Source organism: Dasypus novemcinctus, chromosome 13, assembly GCF_030445035.2.
Source record: "Dasypus novemcinctus isolate mDasNov1 chromosome 13, mDasNov1.1.hap2, whole genome shotgun sequence".
In the NCBI taxonomy this organism is placed as follows: domain Eukaryota; kingdom Metazoa; phylum Chordata; class Mammalia; order Cingulata; family Dasypodidae; genus Dasypus; species Dasypus novemcinctus.
The window spans coordinates 35,013,215-35,028,524 of record NC_080685.1 but is presented as its reverse complement, the minus strand read 5'-3'; the positions used below and the strand labels follow the sequence as shown (position 1 = coordinate 35,028,524).

General features: G+C 36.2%; 1 protein-coding gene across 1 annotated transcript in view; it reads left to right on the top strand.

Annotated features, from left to right (window-relative positions):
* Positions 1–9,107: 9,107 nt before the first annotated feature.
* The window catches only part of SPTA1 (spectrin alpha, erythrocytic 1), an 82,247-nt gene continuing 76,044 nt past the window's right edge, over positions 9,108–15,310 (top strand). Inside the window, exons 1-5 of the mRNA XM_058309932.1 lie at positions 9,108–9,332; positions 10,467–10,706; positions 12,127–12,252; positions 14,135–14,275; positions 15,067–15,213. Of these exons, the coding sequence (XP_058165915.1) occupies positions 9,309–9,332; positions 10,467–10,706; positions 12,127–12,252; positions 14,135–14,275; positions 15,067–15,213 (678 nt within the window). The 5' untranslated portion in view covers positions 9,108–9,308. The remainder of the gene's footprint in view (positions 9,333–10,466; positions 10,707–12,126; positions 12,253–14,134; positions 14,276–15,066; positions 15,214–15,310) is intronic.

Genomic DNA, 15,310 nt, shown 5'->3' with positions numbered 1-15,310 from the left:
GACAACCAGGGTGGGAGGTGGGAGATGCAGGGTAGATAAATAAATAATTCTAAAAAAAAAGTGAATGGTAGACAATAATCTGAAAAATATATTCAATTATGTTTTCTTGAGTTCTTTTTCTATGGAGAAAAAGAAATTGTGTAGGGAATAGGAAGTGTTTGGACTGAGGTGTGATTAATTTTAAATAGGATAATCAGGAATGGCCTCTTATAGCAGGTGATATCTGAGCACTGGCCAAAAAAGTTCAAGAAAAGGTGTGCTGGGCATGCAGGAGTGTTCTAGGTAAAGGGAATATAAATTCAAAGGTTCTCAGAGAAGATAATTCCAGGTTTCATTTAAATGGAGTGAGTGACTGGGGTCTGTGTGGAGAATCAGAAGATGAAGTCAGAAAAATCATTGTGGGACTAGATTATAAATGGCCTAAAAGACCATTGTTTAGGTTTTTGGGTTTTGCTTACAGTGAAATTTGAACCCACCGGAAGGTTTTCAGCATAATATGGGCATTATTTAATTTACTTTAAAAAATGTATATCATTATGTATGATAGTGGTTTGAAGCTGTATGTACCCCCAGGAAAACATGTTCCTAAATTTAATCCATTCCTGTGAGTGTGGACTCATTGCAAATTTTGATATGGTTACTTTAGTTAGGGTGTGACCAATCTCCATCAGGATGTAGTCTTTTGTAAAAGAATGAAATTGACACAGAGAGAAAGGTTCGGAAGCAAGAAGTTGAAATCAGTGAAACCTAGAAGAGAAGAGAGAGAACAGTAGATGCTGCATGTATCTTGCGATGTGGCAGAGTTGCCAATCACTAGCAGCTGGTCTTCTGGAAGAAAGCATATCCTTGATTATGCCTTGATATAGACATTTTCTTGGCTTCAAAACTGTACTAATAAATTCCCATTGTTCAACCCAAACCATTTAATGGTATTTGCTTTAAGCAGCCTAGGAAACTAAAGCAGGTTTATACATAATACAATTTTACATTTTAACTATTTTTGTATGTGTACAATTCAGTTGCATTAATTACTTTTCCAATTTTGTGCTGCCATCATCACCTTCCATTTACTAAAACCTTTTCAACACCCAAAACAAACATTTTACCCATGATAGTTATGTAAACAGCATACTTGGGTATATACTACCTATTTTTCCACTTCAAAAAAAAGTCAGTCCTGCCTACTTAATTGCTTACTTTCTCCTGACAGGAATAATTATGTTTTGATATTTGCAAAACTTTTCAAAGAATTCAACCTCTAATCTTATGTTTTGTTTGCTTGATTGTGTATGAGTTCATTTAAATATTGGCTGTAATTCTTGCACCTGTATTATATACTATACTTTGAGAAGTGATTAAACTTTATTTATATTTTTAAACATTACTGTAAAAAATGGAAAGGCAAAGGCTAATAAATTGCATCTGATGCCCAAAAAATACACTTTGAAAAAAAAAATCCCTTCCACCAACTTATGGAGTTCTTACTGTTATATAACATCAGGTTAGGGAAGCGGATGTGGCTCAAGTGATAGAGCTTCCACCGACATATGAGAGGACCTGGGTTTGATCCCTGGGGCCTCCTGGTGAAAAAGAAGAAGAGAAAGCATGCCCAAGTGGCAAGCCTGTGCCCACACAAGTGAGTCATGCAGCAAAATGATGACGCATCAAAAGAGAGACAAGGGGAGAGTCAAGATGAAGCATAGGAGAAACTAGGTACTGAGGTGGCACAATTGACAGGGAACCTCTCTCCACATCAGCGGTCCCCAGGATTGAATCTTGGTGAATCCTAGAGGAGAAAAAATGAGAAGAGATGACAACACAGACAGCAAAAACAGCAGGGTGGGAGGAGGAGAAGGGGGAAAAATAAATAAATAACAAAACAAACAAACAGAAACATCAGGTTAAAATATAACTAGAGAAGCAGACATGATATTGTAAAATATTCCAAGATACAGAAACTGTATAATTAATTGCTGTGGCAATACAAAAGAGATAAAAATTAAATTTAACTAGAAGCATGTGTGGGAAAGCAGTATTTGAGCAGAAACCTGATTTTTCTTTTTTGTGCAGTAGAGAGACTCATATAGAAATCATAGAGGGAAGCAGATTTGGCTCAACTGATAGAGCATCCGCCTACCACATAGGAGGTCCAGGGTTCAAACCCAGGGCCTCCTGACCCGTGTGGTGAGCTGGCCCACATGCAGTGCTGATGCGTGCAAGGAGTGCTGTGCCATGCAGGGATGTTACCCCATGTAGGGGGCCCCACATACAAAGAGTGTGCCCCTCAAGGAGAGCCACCCCACTTGAAAAACAAAGTGCAACCTGCCTAGGAGTGGCGCTGCACACATGAAGAGCTGACACAAGATAACAGAACAGAAAAGAGACCCAGATTCCCTGTGCCGCTGACAAGAATACAAGCATACACAAAAGAACACACAGCGAATGGACAAAGAGAGCAGACAATTGGGGGGGGGGATGGGAAAGAAATAAATTTTAAAAATCTTGAAATCATAGAGAAGGAGGTGAAGGATTTAATTCCTTCTAAACAGGAAAAATATGTAAGGGGAAAATCTGCTAATTATAAACGTGAGTTCTTAGGTTGTGAGGAAATCTCATAGCATGGCTAGCTAAGAGAAATGTGACAATTTACGGCTTTGGAACCTTGGCTCTTTCTTAGTTATCCCTCTCAGTCTAGCTCATTGGACAGTACACATAGCAAGCTCTCATCCTATATTTGAATGAACAAGTAAAAATATAATAAATGAATGAATCAATTATTTAAATGAATTCTCTAAACTAGATTACCAGAAGACTTTTTTTTTTTGGTTCCACACCTAAGCAGATTACAAATAAGAATGAGACAGCAGTGATTGAGTTTGTATTCACTTACTTTCCTCATTTGCAGGAAAGTGGTCCCTCGTTTTTTATTCTCTTCCTCCTCATCTACCTGTTCATCATGATTGGCTGCCTCATGGTCTTCTTTGTCGTCAAATTGGATTCCCACCTCCAAAATACAATGTATTTCATTATTAGTGTCCTCTCTTTCTTGTAGATCTGGTATATCATGACAACCAATCCCAAGTGTTCTCCAACCTAGACAGTGAGCAGAAAGCCCAGGTGGCTGCCTCTAGCAGATATATCTCTTTCATACCTTTGGCATTACTGAGGTTTTCCTGTTCACCACCACGGCTGTGGACAGATACCTGACTATCTACAACCCCTCTTCTACCTTACACAGTCATGACACCACGGCTCTACACTCAGGAGACTCTAGGTTGCTGCTTCTGCGGCTTCTTTACACTACTCCCTGAAATTGCCTGGATATCCACAGTGCCATTTTGTATAGTCCAAATCAAATTCATATTCCTTCTTGGATTTTGATCCCATCCTGAATCTGGCATGTGTAGACATTGGCACAATTCTATTAATCAATGTGGACATTGCACATGCTGTGTAGATCACAGCTGTAGTGTTTGTGGCTTTGGCCTATATCCACATAATTGCAGTATCCTAAAAATCTGCTAAAAGGCTTTTTCACCTATGTGTCTTACCTTGATAGCTTCTGGATATTTTCTGTAATTGTAGCCCTGATTTACCTGTGCTTCCTGCCAGGGATTCCTTTCTTCTGGGACACAGCCATCAGCCTAATGTTTGCAGTTTCCCTCAATCTAATTATCTACATTCTAAGGAATTAAAAATTCAAGGAAGCCACAAAAAGCCATATGTGCCTATCTACTATATTCACACATCATATCAAACAAGACAAAATATGTACCTATTCATTAAAGTGTATTTATATCAATATCTATAATTAATGTTTCAGTGTGTTTGCCACTGTTTTATTTTTTCTGCTCATAGATAGCAAATGAGACGTGAACTGACTATTTCTGTGAACTTAGCAAATATCCTCAGAGGTTGATTAACTATACAAATCAAAGAAAGTGGGATAAAAACTCACACAGTTCCCTGGCTTATTCATTTTTTGAATCCAAAGGGAATTACAGAAAATGCTGCCTCTGCCCTGATGTCTTCCCTAATCATTTGAAACATAAATGCATACATTTCTCTATGTTTCTTACACATTACCTAGACCTCTATTTATATGATTTTTATCCTATCATATGTTACAGTTCACATATCTTATGTGTTACTCTAATTTGTAATATCCTTGATTTCTAATATGTAAACTGCTTATGTCTATATTCCCAAATCTGGGTAGAATGCTTTGTCCATAAAAATACTCAGTGATGGTTTGCTGAATGAGTAAACGAATAATTAGGGACAGTCTTTGTTTCTTGAAGTTATAAGTTATGGAAGTACTTAGGCTATTTTTGGATTCATCAGATAATGGTGGGGAGGAGATAGAGAAAGGGTAAAAACAAGATACATAGCATACTTGCACATAAAGACAATTTTTTAACAAGTCAATTTTATTGCTATATATTAGTAAAACATCAATCCATCCAAAGAGTACAATCAATTGTATTAGGTGTAATCACATATCTGCGCATTCATCACACCAATCATTCCCAAAGCACTTTCATTATTCCAGTAATAATAATAAACAACAAACAAACCAAACTCATCACCTCTCAATCACTATGCCTCGCCTGCCATACGTAGCTGATAAGGGCAATTTTTCGTAGTGAAATAAATGTAGCCATAGTACAGATATTCCACTTAAATTATTATGACTAGCATATATTTAGATGTTGACTAGGAATCTAGTCCTTTAAATATAATAATTAAAACTCATGGTTAAGTTATGGCTATGAAGGAAATAAGTTTAGTTTAGGCATTCAGCTTTATTTCCTAGTTTCCACTATTCTGAGAGATCATAATTTTCAGTCAAGTTCTTTCGAAGTAAATTTCCCTGAGTGGGACTAGATCATCAAATATGTTTGTTTTAGAAGGTTTATACGATTTAGGCTTAAATGGTTTCTTGGGGTTTTTGTACTTAGAGGTAATTGTTAGTGGATTGATTCAGGCAATATATGTAAGATTTGCTAAAGATACATTGCAAATCCTTCTTTAAAAAATAAGTACTTAACTTTATGAGAAATTATCCCATGTCAGATCTCTTCCCTTTATATTCTAATTTTCAAAATTAATGATGCAGAATGAAACCTATAGCTTGAAGTGGTTAAAACACACATGGTAGGTATTACTTAAATTAGTTAACAGTAACAATTATTTTACTGTGTAGTCTTAAATATAAAGAATATTTTTATAAACCATCTAAATGAGACATGTAACAGTTCTCTGGAATAGATAGATTAGTTGTTACAATCCCCATTATATGCTTAATGAAATGCAAGCAGGTTTCTAAGAATCATCTGATCATTAAATGGTGAAAACAAGCCTTCATTAGATGTTTCCATTTTTAATCCAGTGTACTTTCTATTATTCCAAATGTCTTTAAATTTCAATTACATAGTTTATTATAGAAATACTTCCTATTGTATGAAACCAAGTTAATGAACCTGAACAAAATATTTTCAATTAAAGGAAAGTGAGAGATGTTGAGGGTATTGAAAGGAAAGAGTTCTGTTTTTCCTTAAGAGAATTGCAAACTTGAGAAATACATACATTTTCACACAGAGTGAAGGGGAAAATAAACCTTAGAGGAGCTGAAGTGATAAAAGTTAAAGTGGACAGAGTTAATTGCAAAAGACCTTTTTATTTTTTAAGAGATATTACCTACTATTCAGACCAATTCAGGAGGTAGAGATAGGAGAAATTTTTAAATTATAGCCAATTCTGGAAAAACAAAAAAATAAATTTCGAAATATTAAAATAATGATGACCCCTATTCCATGGAAAAATTATTTTTACATTAACTTTGACAGATTTGTTCTTGTTGATAAATAAGCTAAGAAAGTTGGACTAAAAAAATCCACAGTAAACAAAACATGAATTTTAATGATCCAGGTAGGGGACACTTTAGAATTTTTGTGTGTAAAGTATTTCCAAAGGTTTCTGAGCTGTGGAGGAGATCAAACACATCACTTCATTCTGATGCCTGCGAAAAGGCTGAGGCAAGGTGAGCAGTGCTGATTAAACTGCCATGTGTAGTACAGATCTGCCCAGAACAGATAACCATGGCCAAATGCAAGAGATCTCCAAATTACCCCCACCCTTTAAAACTGTACATGACTTTTTTCTAAAGAAGCTGTCTCTTATCCTCTCTAGTTTATCCTGTAGCCTCTCAGCACTCACTTTTGTACAATGCAGCATACAATTTTATAGAGTGTACTTGATCTTATACCTCCAAAGTCCCTGCTATTAATTCTTTTCTTTTTTTAAACTTAATTTGTTTGTATTTTTAAAGGAGCTTTAGATTAATAAATGTTACATAAAAAATATAAGAGATTCACATATGCCCTGTTCCCTCCCTTGTCCCCATGCTCCCACATTAACAACATCCTACATTAGTGGGATACATTTGTTACAATTGATGAACACATATTGAAGCACTGCTATTAACCTTGGACTACAATTTACATTATAGTTTATAATGTCTTGCACAACTTTGTAGGTTCTGACAAAATATACCATGGCCTGTAACTATCAATGCAATGTCATGCAGGACAGCTTCAATGTCCTGAAAATGCCCCCATATTGCACCTATTCTTCCCTCTCCCATTCCTCAAAACCTCTGGTGGCCACTTCCTTTATATCAATGATTAAGAATTCTTCCACTGCTAGAATAATACTAAGTCTACTTTAGTCCATTGTTCATTCCCCAATCTTGAGGATTTGGGAATGGTGATGTCCAATCTGCTTCTAAGTGAGAGGGAGTTTAGCTTTCATGGGGCAGATGGATAGAACTATCTTGCCTGCAGTTGCAGACACTCTGTTTCTTGGTACTGGTGTTGTCCATCATCATCTCTTTGCTAGTTGCCCTGGATGAGTTCAATCAACTGGAGAGTAGGTGCTGCAACTCTGCTGAAATTCAAGGCTCAACTGGACATGGAAGGGCCAAAGATTAAAGTCTGTGAGACATATTTATCAAGTACAGTGCTAATTATAAGTTCAAATAAAAGGGGCAAAAAAGTCATGTGTAGATAACATATAAATGAATCTAACTTTGTTACACTGGGGAGCATAAATTCCAAAATAAGGCCCACTGGCAAGGTACTGAATCCCTGAGCTGTCTGCCCTGCTTATTTTGTTGCTGGATGTCTCTGGAGCCTTCAGGAGCCCTGCTATTTGAGGCACTATTTACTGCGGCAGTCAGTGAGATCCTGCTGAGACTTGTAAAAGCATAACTCTTTACCTTGGCATTTATTCAGTTGTCCCTGTTGCCTAAAACCTGGTAAGGGCAAGGATAAGGATACCTTTCTCCTCTATCAGAATCCTTATCTAATTAGGATCTCTATGATCAAAACCAATAAGCATTCTTAAAAGATGATAGAAGTCACATGGAGAAGGTCAGAAGTTCAAGGGTTAAGCCACCAGGATATAAGAACTTCTCATTATTCCCCTCCATCCATCAGAAGGAGATGCCCTGATACTTGTACTAATAATGGTTAAATGATAGTGGAGAATCTTAAACTCAAGGGATTGGGAGGTCAGAGTGGAATGGATTAACAGCCAGAGATCTCTCAGAGTAACTGTTGCCATGGCTTTTTCCTGGCTAAAATGATTGAAAACTCTGAGAATAGAGAACTCTTCTGCTGTGATGTATCATTCTCTCCTTTGAGTATCTCCTGTGACCGCCATTTTGCTACCTTGCTTTAGAGACTATGGTTCTTATCTACTTTCTAATTTTGTTTCATGATGACCATATCTGCTAGTTTACCCAAATTATTTCTTTAGAAACAAGGTTACCATATGGTGGTACTCTTGGTAAGATGATCCTGGAACAGGGGAACCCAAATGTTCAATGCCTAAGAGAAGATTGGCTAAAACAAATGAAAATCAGAGTGGCATGAAAGTCATATGGAAATGGACTTGACTCTATTTAAACACTTGCTAACCAAAAAGTCATCAGATTTTACCTGTCAGAGACTTTCTTATTTTAAAAAATAGGGACAATAACACCTTCTTTGCAGAGTTTTCTAAAGATTAGAAATTCAGGCAAATTAATCATTTAAATATATATATTAATGTATAGTGGATACTAATAGTAATTATTATCTCTTAGATAAGCTTTATCTCTAAAGATAATATAATGTTTCAGCCCCACCAACTTTAGATAGAGGTTCTTCTGCTCTTATGATGTAGTGAATTTTCTATGACTGTGTTCCAGCCAAATTTGATTTGAATATAATGAAACCATCTGGGAAAGCAAAATAATGTTGGACTCTCAGGAGAAGAACTTAAATGGCTCCCAGTTTCTCTGGATGAGATGGGGGTCCAGGAAAAAGGGAAATAAGAAATGCAGATCCTTGATCTCTTCTGGTAGGCCATGATTGACACTGAAATAAGATTAGATGTGTAAAACCCCACTGTTTTGTAAGAAAGTCTTAAACCTCCCACTATTATCTTTGTGATTATTTGGCTTGCTTTTGTAAAGTTGCCTTAAGAGAACTATTACATTGGAGAAGAATTTCTGTTTCCTTTTTACGCCATTGAAAATAATTTGTAAAATAGAATGATTTTTATCCCACATTTAGGAATTCAATTTTATTTTCAAAGTTTTGGGACTTTCATTAGATGGCTTGTCAAAATGAGGTGTCCTAATTTTTGTTTCATGAAACATAAATCAACACACTCATATATCTTGCTTCTTTTTTCCTTAAATTTAAATGATTAAGGGTGCCCTGTGTTCTTGAACTTCTGCACAGTTCAAAGAACGTGCAACTCAGAATTCTTTTTTGATTTATGACTCTCACACAGTATAGTATCTTAAACTAATCAAAGACTCAAAAGTCTCATGTAGTCTCTTCATCTTACATATGTAAGTCCAGTTTTTCTTTCTAATTTTTCATCTGAAGACAGTTCTTTCATTTTTTAAGTCTTTTTGAAAAACTTTGAAAGCCATAGACCAAAAGAAACAAAAACAAAAACAAAAAACCTGAAAACCTGCCAAGTCACTCAGCATCTGTAAAAAATTAGCAGCTGCCTCAGCTGAATCTGTCTCCTAAAGATAAAGCCGATTGTCTATGGCTGTTGCAATTCTGGGGCCCAAGCAGGAGGCACCAGGCTGTTGCTTCTTCTTTTTGTTTTGTTGTCTCTGCCATATATTCAACATTTTCTGTCACCTCTATCTGAATTAGACAAGAAAGTTCCATGTAAATTGTCCCTTTCTCTTTCTTTTGGAAATATTTTATCTTGTCAGAATTTCTAGAATTTCAGGAAAAATGGAGCATTTTTCAAAGGAAACCGTGAGTACAGAATTCTCTCTAGTGCAAGTTGTCATTAATTTAATCAGGAAGTCTGTTTCCTTTGAATTTTCTGTACTAACTTTGACAGGAATTGGCTTTTAATACACAGAAAAGTGTAATTTTAACTCTCTTTGTAAATGTCTCCCTTTAAACAATGGTCTTGAGCTTATGTCTATGCAGCACCAATATCCAGCAATGGTCTGTTTAAGTTGGTTCACATAGAGAACAAGTAGGTAGCTTGGAAAAAAATAATAGCCAATAAAGATTTGTGTCTCTGTAGATTGATTTAATTCTATGACCTTGATAGCATATACAGAACAATTTTATTTAGGAAGACTAACGAAGGACTAAAATTTAAACTCTATATTGAGTGTTCTGGCTGAGGTAGGCTAAGGGGAACTGTGCCTAAATCCAGGTAAATGGAAGTGTACCTCATGGAGATTTTGCTATGTATTGTCATGAGCAGATTGGATCACTCGGTAGGAGAGGGATATTTTATGATGTTTTACAATACAAGGTTTCATGTTCCAAAAGGCAATTACTGAAATCTCTGTAATTTGATATTTGTTATAATTGGGTAGACAATAGGCTAAACTAATGATTTGTAGTGTCTGTGAAGGAAGCAAACTACAGGAATAAATAATATATGATGTATAATTTTAAATATGAAGATAACAAAATTTTCAAGCTCCTTGTATATAATATCAATTGCTAAGTTAATTGCAAGCCAATCTTAATTATTCATTAAATTAGGTTTTGAATGATCACTAATGCCAACACCTTTTTAGCCTTTGAAAGCAATGAAATTGAAATTCTGTTTTTCATTTGAAATTTTCTCATATGCTAATATACACTTGTCTACAGTCATTAGTATAAATCAATTATATAGAGAGAATTTAATAAATATTGGTGCAAGGTTATGTGAAAAATTGGAAGTTTTCTAAATGATTAAGAATTATTAACCTAAGTGGTAACTGTATATGTTTAAAAATTATATGAATGCACTACAGGCCTTCTGACAATATTTAAGCCTCTTCTACAGGCTTAAATATTTGTGAACAGAGTTCCAACGTTAGCAAATGCCTTGAGAAGTATAAGAGAACTAGCAGTACACAGAAATTTTTTGACTTGCAGATTCTGGAGAGCAGTGGGCCCATGATACTGGAAACAGCTGAAGAGATCCAGGAGAGGCGTCAGGAGGTCTTAACCCGGTACCAAAGGTTCAAGGAGCTGGTTGCTGAGAGGGGTCAGAAGCTTCAAGACTCCTATCACTACCAGGTTTTCAGAAGAGATGCAGATGACCTGGAGAAGTGGATCTTGGAGAAACTCAAGATGGCAGGCGAAAAGAGCTATGAAGACCCAACTAACATACAGGTCACTCTGTTCCATTGACTGCCCTAGAGCAGACACATCTTTAGGAGGGAAAAAGCTTTTTATTTATGCTAATGTTGAAGGGTGGGTTTGGGTAGAACCAGATATCATTTAGGAAGACAAAAATAAGTCAGTACAATGGAAAGTTAAAGGATTGAAATTAAGAGAAGATCTAGAGGTACATGTCTCTTTATTACATAGTAGGATAAGACTTTGGAGGGGTGAGAACTGAAAAAAGAAAAATCACATGAAAAAAGGAAGCAGTTTGTAAGTTCTAGAAAGCACAAAACTGTTTCTCACAATGAATTTACTTTTATCACTTACATTCTTGTAATATAAGTATGTATTTGGTTAACTGTAGGGCAGTGGTGTAAGAGAAAGATAAGACTATCTGTTAGGAACAGTAATTCTGCCTCTAAAAATTCCTCGTCTTCAACTCTTAAGCCATGGGGTCTTATTCATAAAGGGAGCTGTTATTCTAGATAGCATTCACTAGATGTAATATTTACTTGAAGTTAAACCATGTCCAAAATACAAAGTTGGCTTATAGTTCAAGGTATTTTGACACACTACGTGATTTCAATATTTGATGATATTGGGGTGGAATGGTGGTGAAGTAACATTAATGCTTCTAAAGTACCTGCTCTCCATTCATCTCAGAAAGACATAAATAAACCAATGTTGCCATTTTTTTCCCCAATGGCTACTCATGCACCTTGTTAAATACAAATGATACTTCCAAAAAGGAGGACTTTGATGGAAGCTCTCTGTCCTACCTAGTTAGGTAGTATCACCTAAATATTAGCATGTGGCATATTATTATGTCTAATTAGCATGTAGCATAGTCATGATCAGAAGAAAGTGTTACACATCTAAAAGACCTAATTGATGTTGGAAAGGAAGCAGCCAGAAGGAAAGTAAAATGATGTCTATTAAATGGATTAATTCATATATGACAATAAGAACAGAGTCTGCCATGCATTAACCTCTCAATTTAAAAAAATCCATTATTACAATTATCATCATCTTAATTATTCTTTACTTTCAATAGCACTTAGTTATTCCTCTTTTCTGAAGAGAAGAAGCACTATGTGCTACTCTTTTATTCCCATGAAAGTCAAATGAGTCTTTTAAATATTAAGGCATTTACTGGGATTTCCCCAAAAGCAGTAAGGAGAGGAAAAGGCCCTATTCTAAAAACGTCTCTGATTTTGAACCTGGTACTCTTTGAAAACCTACACACAGTGGCTATACCTAGAGCAACCATTTCATTTAGGATGTGACTGTTTAAATATGGTCCTACTATTTCCAGGTTGAGAAATGAGTAGTTCTGCCTAGAAGTAAGAGGAGGAACAAAAGGTCTGCATTATTGTCCAGGGAGACTAAACTTCATTAACCATAAACTCTGGTTTCTAAACTTTAGGGGAAGTATCAAAAGCATGAAGCCTTCCAAAAAGAGGTGCAAGCAAAATCAAGGGTCATTGATGAACTGGAAGAAACCAGGAAAGTCAGATTTGCTGAGGGACATTTTGCCCATGAGGACACCAAGGTATATATGGGGTAGAGCTTTTGAAGAGAGATTCCTAATTGTTGAATATATTATTAGAGCTTTAGTTAATTATACCCAGTTTAAGCCTTGATGTAGCTGGCTTGGAACTAGGGTTCCTGCCTTGTGCTTCTACTGGGATTGGAGCAGGAAAAATGATGGGGTTTCCTTGTGCATCTTGGGGTAGGTGGAGGAGGAGCTGTAATGCAAAAGCTGCTATGGAGTGGAATCATACTACTACTCATGCTGCAGCAGGATATTTTGGCATAAGATCAAGATCCACCTCTAACCTTGCTTTACATTTCCCAGATGAATTGTCTTCCCCAAATATCCTTTCTAATTCAATCTGCTGACCTTGGGATCCTTGTACCTTAGTCTCCTTCAAAAGGTAGTTGACCTCCCTTTTGGGTCTTCTCTGAAAATACTCTCCTTTGTCTATGATGCCTGTTTCTTTTTATACTCCATATCCCACCACTACTATTATAGCTCTCCAAACCCTCTCTTTTTGTCATTTCAAGAAACTCCTAAAATCCCATGTGTTCAAAAAATCTTCCCTGAAATATCTATAATAGATAATCATCAGCATTTCAACATGCATGTACTACTCAGGAATCTATTATAACTGTAACAGCTATTTTCTACATTAATTAATGTATACTACCATCATGTTTGTGTTGATATAGTCAATTCAGGATGTTTTTGGGTGAGTGGATTTAAAAAAAAAATTTAGATTATATAAATGTTACATAAAAAAATATAGGGGACTCCCACATGCCCCAACCCCCACACTTTCTCACATTAACAACATCTTCCATTAGTATGGTATGTTTGTTATGTTTGATGAATTGCTACTAACTCTGGACTATAGTTTACATTTCAGTTTACACTCTTTCCTGCCTGACTTTTTGGTGACTGGATTTTTAACTATATACATATAATGAAATTGTTATATTTAAATTGTCAAAGAAAATTCATTTTACATATTTTAAGATTGCGACTAGTCTTTCCATATTTAGTATACAGATTTAAGGCACTTTGTCAACAAAAAGGTGAGGGAACACAAATTTAACCAATAAAACATTAATTAGTCAAGAAAAATCTGTAATGAGAAAATCTTAAAACTTATTGATTGATATGAAATTGAAAAACTATTTTTTTCAGTTTTGTGTGTCACTGATACCTTATACCTTATATTAATCAAAATCTTTGAGAAATGACTGCACATCTTCAGATCACAGTTATTCTTAGAATCACTGAGGCTGTTGGACAGCTCCACTTCAGCGTTCAGAGAAAAGTGGGGTCTATGTGTACTTTGAGCAAGGGAGTGGTTGAACAATATAGTAATTCTTGAAGACATGTCATAGATGATAACTTCAATTTTACAAGATATGTATATAATCTTCTGAGCTAACCTGGCATCCAAAGTCCTGAACTACGTAGTCTCTATGTACTCTTACAACTTTGGTGCCGCTGATTTCCTTATAACTCAACAAAATTGTATCTTTCTTTCAGGCAATCAGTTCATGCTAAGTTTTCTCTATGCCTTTGCAAGGTTGGCTTGCTGTGCTTGAAACACCCTCCGCTGTTTTCTGCCTGTCAAAAGTCTACCTGTTCTTCAAGATCCAGCTCAAATGGTCCAGTTCTGTAAAAAGCACTCCTCCATCTTATTGTTTATAATCACTCCATCCTCTAAAACCCCAAAGCATTTAAAAAACATCTCTTATGGAAGATGATATTCAGCTTGGTTAACATGCATTTTATATTTCCTCCTTTAAATATTTGTTGAACAAAGGGAATAGAAGGATTATTTATCCATGTGCCTCTTGCCTGAGTCTCTGAGCTCCACAGCCTCTGTGTCAAGTAAGTGTGTTTCTCCTCCCCAAAGGTCCATCTTGAGGAACTGCACCGTCTGTGGGATCTACTACTAGAGATGACCAATGAGAAAGGCATTCTGCTGCTGCAGGCCCTGAAGCTCCAGCAGTACTTACAGGAGTGTGCTGATATCTTGGAGTGGATTGGAGAAAAGGTATGAGACTGAACTGCATACATATAGGTTTCACTCCTCTATCTTAGGCAACCCAAAGCAATTTATTGCAGGCTTTTTGTAATTAACTCAGGATCTCTGTTTCTTGGCTTGGCTTCTTGGAAGTGGGAGAGGTTTTGGCAAACAGTTGGGGTTATTCTGGAGGTTTTTAACTTTGTAGGGAGTGGGTCTAAAAAACTTATGAATCTGAATATGGGAAAGGAAAGACTTATGCAAAGACTGCATTGAAAGATGATTTAATTTTGTCCCCACTCTAATTTTCCTGATCCTTAACTTCTCATAGGTTTATGTTCTTACTCTGAGGCTAAGATGATAATATTGATATCTTTTTTCCTAACCCCTTATTCCTCAATGTCTATAAATACAGATGTTTTTATTCTTCTAAACACCTAATGAATAATCCCATAGTTAGAACTGAAGATTTACCCAAGCAAGTCCCTAGAACAATGCTTTTGTAGATATTCAGTATGTTGAAATGAGGACAAAGAGGAATTTATTACTGATATTCCAAAATGCAAAAATGGCTGCTTCCAGGCACTCTGTCTAACAGTGCCTCTCTGAAAGATTACTCCAAATCACTGTCCTCTGGGTCAGGATGCCATATCTGGAAGTATACACCTGCTTCTGGTTCTTTCTTGAAGGATTTATTCCAAGCTCTACCAGTGTCTTTGTTTCAAGTTATTTGGGGAGTATGGGAAGGTATCTTGGGTTTTTGACATGCAGGAATTACTAAATATTTGCTGGTGACTCAGTCGACTTCTTTCTGTCTGTAGGAGGCTATAGTGACATCGGTGGAGCTAGGTGAGGACTGGGAGCGCACAGAGGTTCTGCATAAGAAGTTTGAAGAGTTCCAAGAAGATCTGACATCTAGAAAGGAGCGAGTGGATGGAATTAATCAATATGCCAATGAGTGTGCCAAGGTGAGGTAGAAGCAAAAGAGTCATTTCAGGGAATGGATTCCAATCTTCAAGGAAGAACTCTGCCCACTAGTAGGTGGGATATGAGGAAGATGGCAAA